This window comes from Caloenas nicobarica, chromosome 5, assembly GCF_036013445.1.
Source record: "Caloenas nicobarica isolate bCalNic1 chromosome 5, bCalNic1.hap1, whole genome shotgun sequence".
In the NCBI taxonomy this organism is placed as follows: Eukaryota; Metazoa; Chordata; class Aves; order Columbiformes; family Columbidae; genus Caloenas; species Caloenas nicobarica.
In genome coordinates this window covers 11,119,011-11,131,841 of record NC_088249.1, presented here as the reverse complement: position 1 = coordinate 11,131,841, position 12,831 = coordinate 11,119,011, and the positions used below count along the sequence as shown (strand labels likewise).

General features: G+C 47.8%; 1 protein-coding gene across 1 annotated transcript in view; it reads left to right on the top strand.

The window, feature by feature from the left end:
• Window positions 1-1,408: 1,408 nt before the first annotated feature.
• Window positions 1,409-12,831, top strand: part of RCOR1 (REST corepressor 1) — an 85,056-nt gene continuing 73,633 nt past the window's right edge. The window contains exons 1-2 of the mRNA XM_065636277.1: window positions 1,409-1,800; window positions 1,889-1,948. Coding sequence (XP_065492349.1) covers window positions 1,614-1,800; window positions 1,889-1,948 — 247 coding nt within the window. The 5' untranslated portion in view covers window positions 1,409-1,613. The remainder of the gene's footprint in view (window positions 1,801-1,888; window positions 1,949-12,831) is intronic.

Here is a 12,831-nt window from a genome sequence, read left to right as displayed (position 1 = left end):
TTCCCTCACCCCGCTGTACAGTTCAAGTTGCACATAAAACCGAACAGTTCACACACTTTTGTCGCCCATTTCTGTCAGGCCGGGCCTGGAGCCCCGTCCCCGTTCCCCCCCTCGAGCAATTCCCCAAGAAGGGCACACGGTTCTCGGACGGAGCCTCATGCGACAAGGAAAAGGGTCTCGCTTCCCCTTTTGTTTCGCTCCCTTGCCCTTGGCCCCGGCTCCTTCCCCGTTTTGGGAGCGCGGCCGCCGGGGCCGGCAGGGCAGCGCCCCGGGGCAGACCCGGGAGCACAAGGGTACCGGCAGATGCAGCCCCGACTCCGGCGGGGCCCCGCCGGGGCCCGCGGGCTCAGGGGGCTCCCCCGCGGCCCGGCCCCCCAGCCACGCCGCCAGTGTCCCTCGGGGAGCCAGGCTGGCCAGGCTCCAGCCCTGGAAACGTGGGGCCAGCGGCTGGGCCCGAAGAGCGGACCGTGGCTGGGCAGCGCGGCCCCCCGAAGGGAAGGGGGCTCCGCAGCTACTTGAGGGGACCGCGGGGACCGGCGCGGGCTGCAGCGGCTCCTTCTGCGTGACACACCCCGGCCGGCGGCTCTGCCCGGGGGCAGCCGGCAGCGCCCCGCTGGGGGCTGACCCCGCTGCGGGGGCCCCGTCCGTGCGGTGCCCGTTCCGCGGCTCGCCGCTCTCAGCCCCTCAGGGCTGCGCTCCCGGGAAGGGCGAGCGCCCCATCCCCGGCGCTGTCCCATTCCCTCGGCGCCGCTCCCGGCCAGGCCGCCCCCCCACCCCTCTCCTCAGGACGCTGCGGGGCGCTGAGACCCCCGACCCCTCGGCGGGCTCTTTCCCCTCCCGCGGAGCAGCCGCCCCTGCCGGCGGGGACCGTTCCGACCGGGTCGGGCATAGAACCCCGACCCCAACCGCCACCAACGGCCCCCGGCACCCCCCAGCCACGGCCCGCGGGGGCTTTGTATCGACTCCATTCAAACCACGCCGTAAGCTTCCGCCACGGGGCGGGGGGGGGGAAGGGAGGGAAAGTAGTCCCTCGCCACCCTCCTGCCGGGGCTGAGTTCACAGCAGGGCGGCGAACCCCGCTGCCGCCCCCTTCGCGGGCCAGGCCGGGCCGGGAAGCGCCGCTCCGGCGGGGGCGTGCGAACCCGCCTCTCCCCCTCCTCCGCTCCGGCGCAGCCCTCGGAGGAGAGGTATCGCTGGGCGGAGAGATCGCGGAGCCCTCACACGTACAGCCCGGCGATACGCCTCCACCTAACACAGCAAACGGAAGCGCCGGGCCGCCACGATGGACAGGAAACGCCGCCCAATGGGCAGGCGGGCTGGCCTCCCAAAATGTAGGTTTAGCCAATGGAAAGGGGCAGGAGTGAGGGGAGGCGGGGCCGGTGGCAGGCAGCAGTGCAGGTTGAACGGAGTCCCAGCGCAGGGCTGGGATGAGCCTCAAAGTTCGGGGCGATCGTGGTGGGGGATGTAGCAGCGCCGCCGCCGCCGCACACCGGCCCGCCCCGGCTGCTGCCCGCCCTCGGCGCCTCCCACAGCGCCCCCCCCGCAGTTTTTAAACTCTCATCCCCCCCCCCTTCCCTTCTTCTCCACACCCCCCCCTCCCCTTCCTCCCCTAAATGCCAGCCATGATCGAGAAGGGCCCGGAGGTCTCGGGGAAACGGCGGGGCAGGAACCACAACGCCGCCGGCGCGAATAATAACAACAACGGCGGCAGCAAAAGTTTATCCGCCGCCCCCAACGGCAACAGCAGCGGCAACTCCTGGGAGGAGGGCAGCTCGGGGTCCTCCAGCGATGAGGAGCACGGTGAGGAGCGGGGGGGTGGTGACGGGGACGGGGGGGGCAGGGGCCGGGCGGGCCCACGCGGGTAACGCTTCTCCCTCTGCTCCCGCAGCCGGCGGCGGGATGAGGGTCGGGCCGCAGTACCAGGCGGTGGTCCCCGATTTCGACCCCGGTAAGTCTTTATTAATTAATTTTTTCCTTTTTAAAGGGAGCGAGTCCGCCTCATCCAATGCTTTGGACCCCCCTCGACGAGTGGAGCCGGGGGGGGGGGGGGTACCCCCCCCCCCCCCCGGCTCCACTCGTCGAGGGGGGTCCAAAAATAATCCCCTCTAATTCCAGTCCCAAACATCCAGAACAAGAACAAGGACCCCCCCCCCCCAACACATACGGCTGATAAAAGAAGTCTTGATGCTTTCCAGAGGGCGCTTTGCAGGCAGGGAGGAACAGGGAAGCTGGCAGGGCTAGAAGAGGCAGGAGATGGCAGTTGGGTGGTTTTTTTTTTTTTCTTTCTCTCTCTTTTTTTTTTTTTTTAAAATTTTTATTTTTATTCCCTTCTGGACTCGTGTAGTCGGTGGTACGAGCGGAAATAGAAGGCATCAAGTTGTACCTATAATTTTTTCGAAGGTATTTAGAAGCGACTTGGATCCGTATTTTAATTTTCTTCGGGAAGCTGCTCGCCTCTCCCCCCACCGCCCCCCCCCCCCAAAAAAAAAGATGTTTCACATTCCAGCTATTCTGCTGCGGTTCTTTGTAGGCTAATTTAAAGTACTATGGAAGCAAATTTTGAGCAAACAAAGGAATTGGGGCTGTGCTGAAAGGCAGGTGCTGGAAGCACGTTATTACTGATGTGTCTCCGTGTATAGAAAGACAGGCTGTTGACCTCCTTAGTTTGAAATGTAAGCAATTTTTTTGTTTTGTTTTGTTTCGTATTGTTCCTTTGTAAGTGGAGGTTGAAGCTAGCGAAAACCCTCCTCCTGTCTGGAGATTTTAGCGCTTGGAGTTGTCCCTTTGCCCAGCCCAAACTTAATTGAATCCTCCGCACCTCTTCCCTTAAAACAAAAAGAATGGTGTGGAAAGCCACGGGTGTCTTCTTATCGAATAACCCTGGGAGTTACTATTGTGTGGATTCAGGAAGAAGGTTCCTCGTGGATTGTCCTCAGACTGTGGACTAATATGTTGGATGCCTTTTTTATTATTAAATATATATGTTTGTTCTTAATTGTTAAGGTGTCGGGGGCGGGGGGGAGGATGGACACGTGAAGAGGATTTTTTCTTAAGTTCAATATTACTTGCATTTATTTGCAGAATCATTTTTCCCCACTCCTTCCCTCCTTCGTTTTCTTGAGAAAATAAGATACAAGGTCTTGGCACATGGGAACTCCATTTCTTGGTTGACCAGGAGGAGGAAGGGAAGGCGGGGGAGGAGGAGGAGGAGAAAAAGTGGGGGGGAGGGAGGGGGAGCTGTTAGTTAGGCAGCAGTTGACACTGTTTTTCAATCTGTAGGTCAAATGCAACGTTTCTGTAACACACAACGTGCATCACACTGGCTATTAGCCAGGTATCACAACAATACTTGGGCTTTTTGGTCACCCCTGTGAATTACACTCTTTTGTGTAATTCATTTCTCTTACATAATAGATGGGGGGGGGGAATACTGTGTGCCCCTTCCTCGCTATTATGTGCTCAGTTATACATTGTACACTGTACTTATAGATGTACAGTGACCTATACAAAGGTTATTGCTTTCTGTGCTGTGGGGAGTGGAAGGGAGGGGAAAGTGTGTGATGTGGAGAAATATATTACTCACCAAAAAAAGTCTATCCTAACACAGCATCAGCGGGCACTCTGAGTGCGCAGTGGAGTACAGCAAACTCTTAGTAGATTCACCCAAAGTAAATGATTAGTCTTCTAATGATCTGAATGGGCTACTGCTCTATTTTTTTTGTCTTCCTTAAAAGTGTACTTTTTAGTTAAGAAGTTTGAGGTGAACTTTTTGTCTGCTTGTGTATTGAAGAGTTGTTTTCCTGGCCTGTGGAATTACTCAGGAATAATTTTACAATGTAGTGTTGTTCCCTCAATTTTGTGATCTCTTCTCGGTCCTAAAGGCTAAATAGCCACGTTGTGTATTATTTGTTATGCCTCTTTCTTTCTGTGTTTAAGAAAGAAAACCCTAAATAAGCCTAACACACTGCACTGAGACCTTTTGACTGAAACTGGCAAATTGTCCCATGTCACTGGTAATTTCAAAGTTAAATGGATGGAATAGTGTTATCAGAGTGCACAGATGCTGTGTCTGTTTCTCACTGGAAATTTTAGGGACTGATTGACCAACAGATCCTAAAGCCTGAAGGTTGCTTGGTGTCGTGTTGCGGAGGCTTTCACCTTCAGATTAGCTGTCTGATAAAACACGGAGGGCTCATGCTGCTTTATGTCTGAGAGGAAAATGGCACAGAGTGGGCCTTCTCTGTATTTTTTTTTTTTTGGTAACTTAATGTTCAATAATTATGCCTTGGGTTTGGCTGAGGTATATCTGTAACTGCAGATTCTTAGATCAGCATTCTTCCGTGGGTGTTCCTCTGTCCCCATGCACAGGGGCAGAGAAAGCATTTAATTTTGTTTCACTTCTCAACCACATGTGAGCTGTAGCAAAGAGCAATAAAATTAGGAAAGCTTCTCTGAAATCCTTATCTAGGAGACTATGGGAGAAAAGAGAGGTAGAGCAAGGCAGTGGTGGGATGTTGGCCTGGGTTTCGTGAATTAAATAGCCAGAGAAGAGCAAAAAGGTACCAAATGGTATGTCCTGAGAGTGTCTCCTCAATGACTGCCTGGGCTTAGGGAGGGACCTCAGCACCTTTTGGTTAGCGTGGGGGAGGATGGACAGTGCTTGTCTCTCACTTGTTTGAGCAGAATGTGAGCAAAATGGTTAAGGGTTGCGCTGCTTTGTTTTTGCTGAATCCTTAGCATCAGAAAGCAAGTTCTCATTCTGGATTACAATATCTTGGTGCAAGTTTCTAATACTCCTTGTGGCTAAAACTTGCTGCGGCAGTGGCCAAGGGCCTGGTGTGATTCTTTGACTGTAAAAATGCTTGTGGCTGGAATCCTCTGTAGGAGGTGGTCCGTCCTTACAGCTCTCTTACTCAAAGTCCTGGTGGCAAGACCTATTGCAGAGCCTGTAGGTTCTTTGCCAAAATTAGTGTCGCTATGTTTTTTACCTATTCCAATCTCTCCTTACTTTGGGAAGGTAAGTTCTCTCTGCATTGATCCCAGTTCTTTTATTCTTTCGAAAACTTACACCGCTATTATTAACAGTATAGTACTTAGACCTCTATTATTCTTGTTTGTATAATAAGAATAGTTGTACAGTAAGGGCAAAGCGTTTGCAGAGGCAATGTGTTTATTAAACAGGCCATTCCAATTAGGGAGAAGAACAGGCAAAACTATTTTGGTTGAAAATCCCATGTCAGAGCTCACTAGAATCAGTAAAGCTTGCACTTCATCTGTGTTTCACTGTTTGGCCTTGATTTCACAGGTGTGATGTGAAAAATTGCTATTGTTTCTCTTATTTCTTCTCTAATAATGAGCTCAGAGTCACATATTCGCCAGCCTAAATTCAGTGTGTTAAACAAAGGCTGGTATCGGTAGGTCAGCATTTCTTGTGAGTTTGCAGTCTGAGATATTGAAGGTTTTGAAGAGGGAAAACTATTATGGTTCTTTTAATCCATACAAACGAAACCCACATGTCCTCTTAATGGAAAAACTCACTGGAAGGAAACATTGCATATCCTAAAGCTAAATAAAAATCTTTCATATGGGGAAGCACTAATATTGTACTTGACTATTCTGATTGTTGCTTATTAATTTATGCTGTTGGAACATTAAAAATAGGAAGAAAACATTTTTGAGCTCTTAAACATATCCAGTGAATTTAAGTAAAGGTTAAAGCTTCCATGATTTTGAGGAGTGTGAAATAACTCCCTGAAAGGAATGATCTCTCTTGAATTTTGACATTATGAAGGCAGATGAGCTTTTCTTTCTCCTTTGTAGCACTACAACTTTAGATTCTTTCATTTGTTGCGATGGCCATAAAAATACAAGCCACATCTTGTACCTTTGAACATCAGTTGTGTTGGGCATTTTTGGCAACCAGCTTCCAGGGCTATTTCCAGTGGAAACCGATGAGCAAAAGCTAGTTTGACTCGATAGTGTCTTGTAGAGATCCGAAGTTGGGATGTGTGACTTCAATTACTTGTTTGCAATACTTCCCATTTTTTTTTCCTTTGTTGTACTGTAACAGTTAAAGTTAAAATGGTGGAAGGAAATAATCCGTAGTGCTTTCACCTCTAGGTGCAGAGAAGCCTCCTGGTAGGTGCTCACTGCCAGAATCCTTGAGGAGCTCATTCTCTGGTCCACACAGTTGTGTGCTGCTTGCTCCTGCACAAATACTTGGTATTCCCTGGCCTTCTTTCATGGCCAAGACTGTTTCAGTGTTACCAAAAATAAAGGGGGTGGGGGGGAAGAAAAAAAACAACCCTGTAACCCTTTTCAATGTAGTCAGAAACTCTGTCAGTATAGTTGTCTAAGAAGGGTAAAAAAACCCCCTAAAATATAGTCTTTTGCGGGTCTGATCTGGAATGCCTGATAGGGAAGTGGTGGTATGGCCTAGGGGAGGAACCTGGTGCATCCATCCATCCAACTCTGGCTGTTAAAATGAGCCCACCCTCTGCCTATTTAGGTTCAAAGATGAAAGAGTATTAATGGGACAGCCCCTGGGTGGCTGATTCCCCCAGAATAGCTGTGTTTTTCTGGTGGCTGTGAAGGCCACATTTCATTAAGTTGTGTTACTTGGTGGGGTTCTGGGCAGAAGGCACCTATTGGTCTCTAGCACGATAGAGACCGTAACCCTGTAAAAAGAGGTTGTTAAAAGCCCCCTTATGACTCACACTTGGCAAGTCCTACTCCCAGCCAGCTTGTTCTATTTCTTTGTTTGCATATAGTCCTGCTCCTAACAGTCTAATGGTTTGCAAATAGTCTGAGTTAAGAGTAAGAGAAAATGGTGTTTAGATGAATGGACTCATCAGAAGGGGAATGGAAAAAAGTGTGCTCATCAGGTGAGACTTAGGGATTTCCATCTAAGCAAGTGGAAAACTCAAAACCAAGGTCCTGAAACGGGAAATACTGGTATCCCAGAAAGCTATCTCATCTCCTCAAATGGCTCTCTTAGTGCCACAGTCTCTTTGGAAAAGAATTATGAGGATGTTTGATCTAATCAGAAATGCCAAACCATAATGTACTAATGCCCTATGTGTTTGGGCTGACAGAGGCTGCCTAGTATCTTGATAAACCATGTGTGCCTTGGTCCTTTACTGCGGCCTGAGGAGGTGTGCATTGTCCCCAACAAGAGTGTGTGTTCCTGATTAGGTGGTGGAAAATTTATGTACTGTGGGTTTTATTAAGCTTTCTGGTGGGAGAAGAGAAGCTTTTCCCCCTAGTTGTAGTCTGCTCAGCTCCTTAGTCCCTCATGGGCTGTATTTGTCTTGCCCTCTTTCTTCTGCAAGTCACAGCCTCTCTGTATGTGCTGTACTGCAGAGCAGATGAGAAGTTCTTCAACAGGTGCTCCACCAAAAGCTGTTACTGAAACCTTGTTTTTTTTGGCTGTCTTAACCCTAGAGACATTTAGGTACAAGCAGAGGGGGCTCTTGAGGTCAGGCTGGTCCCCAGCAGCCCTGGGTAATGGGGAGATGACTTCTGCCTCCTCCTTACTGTGCTGGCAACTCTGCTGCTGTGTGGGTGAGTCCATCACTAGTACGTAGTGCTGGTCTAGTCCCACTACACCTACATTAGGAGAATGAAGCTGACTTGTAGATGCTGACACTTCAGCATATCCTCTGTTTTTTTAAATCCACTCTGGAGAAGAGTAGGGCTCAAGGTGAAGACTTCATTATCCACATTTCTGGCACCTCAGCAGGAGCACAGCTGTTGATATGCTGCTGTACCTTTTTTACCTTTGGGCTACTCTCCTAAGGCAGACCATCTTTAAGCCTGCATGGCTCGGTAGTTAGCTTTCACTTGATCTGTTCACTTGTCCCATGAAGGGGTGCAGAGGCTGCTCCTGCTCTACCTCATTCCAAGGCATGGCTTTGGAGCCTTCTCCTTGCTGTAGTAAACAAACAAGTCTCAGTGCAGCCAAAGCTTGTGGCTTCCTTCCCTGCCTGGCACATGCAGTGTTTGTATGGGGAGGTAATAGCTGTCTCATGTACTGACAAATGTATTAATGGCTGGACTGGAATTAATGCTAGGTAGAGTGAATGCTTTGTTCTTCATAGCTGGTTCCTGCTGCGTAATGAGTTGCTCTTAAAACTCTTGTTTTCAGCCCTAGTTAGATCTGTGACTTGGCCAAGTGAAGGCTTAGAGCTCCCTGTGATTAGTCATTATAATTAGCTCGGAAGTCTTTGCCTCTGTGATCAAGGTGCACTGTGTAATGCGGCTTATAGTGGGCTCTAGTCCTGTCACATACCTTCAGAGTAGTATAAATGACAATGCTTTGTTGGACATCCATATGTATTTTTTTAACTGTGTTGTAACTTTAGTATACCTTTTTAAAATATGTGCCAGGCAGGTAAATCTGAAGTAACTGGCTCCTCAGATACTTGTGGTTGATGCTAGTCCCTGCTTCCCTCAGGTATAACAATTTCTGGTCATGGCCAATACTCATTCCAAGTGTAAGGTAAGATTGAGACATGGTGACTAGTGGCTGATTGAGTCTAGAGACCAAATCAAAACTAAAACTTTGGGGCAGTTAGAGTGTGTTCCCTTCCTAGGAAGCCTGTACCTGTTTCTGCACTGTTTGACCTTGTTTTTTGAAGCTTTGACTTGATAGTATAATAAGATGAGCAATCCCACATTCTTAAGTATTGAAACTTGAAAGAACAGTCTGAAATTCAGTTCTTGAAAATACAAATTTTATCTGTAAACTAAACTTGGTCTTAAGTGCTTTTTTTAAGGAGTGTTGGATTAGGTGTCTCTTTCTTTAAACTTTACAAGCTTTTAATTTATAGTTCCATGTGAAAGTTTTGACTTCTTTGCGCTTTTCGAAAGTGCAAGAGGATGTGCTCAGCCTTAGTGAAGGCAGTGAAAGTTTCTCTAGCATATTCTAGAATTGGGGCTGCTTTTGTGCTCTTCTCGCTGTTTGTTTTGAAATGCAACAGATTGTGATGTGACTGCCTTTAAGTACTGTAGGTCAAACTCAATAAATTTACTTCACTTCTTCTCATGTAAGATTTCGAGACTAAAGTGTATTTAACCTGCCTTTCCAAGTATTTTCAAAATTCAACTCTATGCAGCAGTGTGCTCTTTGAACTTCATAAAGGAAGTATTGGTAAATGTTGCCTGTTTGGGGGGAGGAGGCTGCAGCAGTGTGATAAAATTGCAAAAATCCCCTCTTGGGAGGAAATTTTAGTCTATGCTTCCCCCTTCAACCCTGTCCTTCTATTGTGTAGGTATCTCTAGGGAACATCAGCAGGGTGTTGCATGTACTGTGTATGTGCATAACTAGGTATACCTCCAGAAAAATACTACCCTGCCCCATTAGGGGCAGGAGGGTAAGATGGTGAGTTTTTGTCTTTAAAGTTACTTCATCTTCCTTGTCACCTCCCGTATCTCTGTGTCCTTCACCTGGATGGATTTCACAAATAATAACCTGAGAGAGCCTACGGCTTGTTTTTGTAGTGTAGTTGTTTAATTAGAGGAGTCTAACCATGTGGCTGTCTATCACAGCTTTTCAGTTCTGCTCTCGGTAGGTATCTGTGATAACCTGTCATGATAGCATCTGCATGTACTTCTAGATGACTAGATGTCTTATCAGGTTGGGGTTTAGTTCAAATAGAGACTTTAGCTTGAAAGTTGGGTATTGAAAATAATTATTAGTGTACATGACCTTGAATTAGTGCCCTTTTAGGTTTTATAACCATAGTATGAAAGCACAACGTAACAAATCTGTAATCATAGTTGTGGCTTCTGGGTTCAGAAATCCCTAAGGAATATGCACGAACAAGGCTTGAACGCAGGGGCACGATGCCTGCCCTCCCCTCTTAACTGGTCCCTGGAGAGGGCACACAGACATTCTAGTTCCACAGGGAGACCGGGGATGGTTAAAGGCGAAGAAAAAGCTCTCCTGAGTAGGAAATGGCCTCCCGTCTTGAAGAGCTGAAGCAGCAGGACTGGGAAAGTCTGGTTTACATAACAGCATTGCCTTTGAAGCAACTCCTTACTTGCAGCTTGCATTGAGATGTGGAGTTTTTTATCTTCCCACCTTCTTCGGGGATCTCAGCTCGTCCCTCTGTTCTCATTAATAGCACTGGTTTGAGTCTTGGCCACGTGTGAATGGGGATGTGGAGGATTCTTCACCTGCTGTCTGCTTTGTGTTGAGAGCCCCCCGCAGCAAGTGCCGTTGGCTGGAGTTGTATGTAGCTTTGCCTTTAGGTTACTAACAGCTGTGTGAGAAGCTAAAAGTGCTACATCTGTAATCAAGCTTTTTTTTGTGCTAAACAGTGCAAATGATCTGTAGATACCAGCATGCATGTCTATTCCCCTGGCTGACATCCATCATCCATCCATCCATCCCTAGGAGGGGGTTGCTCTGGGTGTTTTTGGGGGGATAAAGGGCTGTAAAGGCAGGCAGGCATACCAGGTGTAGCATTTGTACTTTCTTGGTATTGTTTTCTCTCTGGGAATCTTAAGGATGTCCCTTTTGGGACCCTTGTGCTGAATTGTGCAGCTGCCACCTCACTGCTCATGACAGTAGCCATGGGAACACAAGTAGGATGATACAAGTTTAAAACTTCAACTTGTTGCTAGGCAGACCCAGCTCAATGTGTGGATGAAGGAGTCTTAACAACAACAAAAAAACCCGTTCTGGTATTCTGCCTCTTTCATGGGGAAGACAACTTGGCTCGTTCAAAATTCTGGGTCTTTGTCTTGAGGGTGTCGGAATGAAACCAGCCCTAAAAGGGTCCCCTGACACCAGCCAGCCTTGGGGAAAACCCCTCTTGTACATCCGAGTAATGAGTATGTGATGGCTGAATGAGTGGGAGTTTCAGCAGGTAGTTTATGATGCCACCTTTTCTTAAGAACGAAGTTCTGTGAAGTTCATGTGCCATCCAATGTAAAACCATTGCACTGCTCGTATAGTCTAAAAGTCGTAGCGTGCATTAAAATAGATACTGCTAGAAGTGACATACACTCTAAACAAAGGTCACTGGCTTAAAATATCACAAGATCCCTTCTAACCTCTGACTGTAAAAACTGAAAATTATGACTAAGGCAAGGTAAACACCTTCAAAACTTACAATGCTTTTGCACGTTGTTAGTGTGGATGCTGTTATGTGCTGGACAAGCTGGTGTAAACCTTTTAACTTGAAGAATCTCTTCTTGATAAGTTGCTTTGTCCCAAGCTCCTGTCTTGTCACTTCTTGTTTAAGAAATCAGGACAGCCTGTTCCCTCATGTTATTTTTGTCGTTGATGCCTGACAAAGGATGTATGGCAAATTATGGGGGTGTGAAGGGAACTGGAGCCCCAAACTCTGAGGGAGAGATGGGCCTTATGTGCTCCTTGAGGGTTGATCTCCAGCGCACCTTGCTCCCTGCAGCTGTTGGCTTCCTCTATCACAGCAATAATCGGTTGTGCTCAGGCCACTGGTTTAAACGGATATTTCTTATTTTATAAACATTTGCTGTGCAGTGACTGTCATTCCTGTTGGAATAAGGCCATTTCTAGAGATGCTCCCAATTACCACCTGCTCTTTTTCTTTCTTAGCAAAATACATTCTTACCTAATTTAACCTCCCACAGCAACTGCTTTGAAGTCATTTTCTCCCTGCACCTTGGCTCACTGCTATCCCTTTCCCCTCTGACCACCCTAACAAACTGCAATTGTCCTGCTTGTCCTTTCAGAAATGACGTATTTCTGGAGTGAAAATCTGCTTGCCTGGTTTGCCCCAAATGTTTTTGTATTCAACTCTTACAAGAAAACATTGTTTTCCTTTAATATGCCTCAGCCTTTTTTTTTTTTTTTCCTTCCTAGGTTGCTGTTTGTGTTTCTCCTACTTTCATTATAATTTATGTACGACTTCTAGATCCTATCTGTCCACCCTCTTACTTAACCCAGCCCTGCTCAGATTTCTGTACTCTTTATGCTCTTGAGCCCCCTTTGCCTGTGCTTTGTCCCTGTAGGAGAGACACCTTCTCTGTGCCTGAGCTACATTGTAGTTTTTCTCCCAAGTTCCCTGGAAGAAAGTGGTCCTGATTTTTACTGCGTTGTAATTTTGTTCTAAAAGGGGGGAAAATATAGCAGAACTCTGCCCCTTAACCTATTTTATGACTTGCATGCCTCTCTGTGTATGGTGCCTGCCTGCTTTTCAAGCATTTAAATAGTGATGGTTTTGCCTTTTCAGGCTCATTTCTTAAGGCTTTTTTTTGCATTGCTGAAGAATTTCTGCCTCAGCTTCTCCTGTGGAAGCCTCAAGGCACTGCTTGCTCTTGTTGGAGCAAGTGCTCCCCCTCACTTTTGCCTGGTAGAGCATCTGTCTCTTTGGCCAGTAGTGTCACTCTTCTCCTGAACTGTTGCTGCTGTGAGCGAACAGGCATGTGAGAAAGGTGAGAAAGCTGATGTCTCCGGCAGCCAGGGCTGCCCTGGGGATGGGCTGAGGGCTTGGCTGGAGCCTCCAGCCAGCCCCTGCCTGCTGGGCACTGAGGCTGAGTTGCTGTGAGTAGCTCTGAAGCCTATCCTACCAGTTTGGAAAGGATGGAGGGGAGATCTTCCCTCTGGTTTTGTGAATAAAGCAAACCTTGGGGTTGCTGGCTGACTCAAATCTGCAAGCAGTGAGGAAAAGCAAGCGCTCTAAAGAGCTTTTCCTCTTCTTTTTTGCTGTAGACTCTGCCTTGGGCTCATGGTTGGGTGGTGCTGGCAGAGTACAGCTGGATCTCATCTGAAGTTCTCATCGCCTCTATTCTCCTGTTAGGCTTTGTACAAGTATTGAATAACTTGGGGGAGAGGCTTGC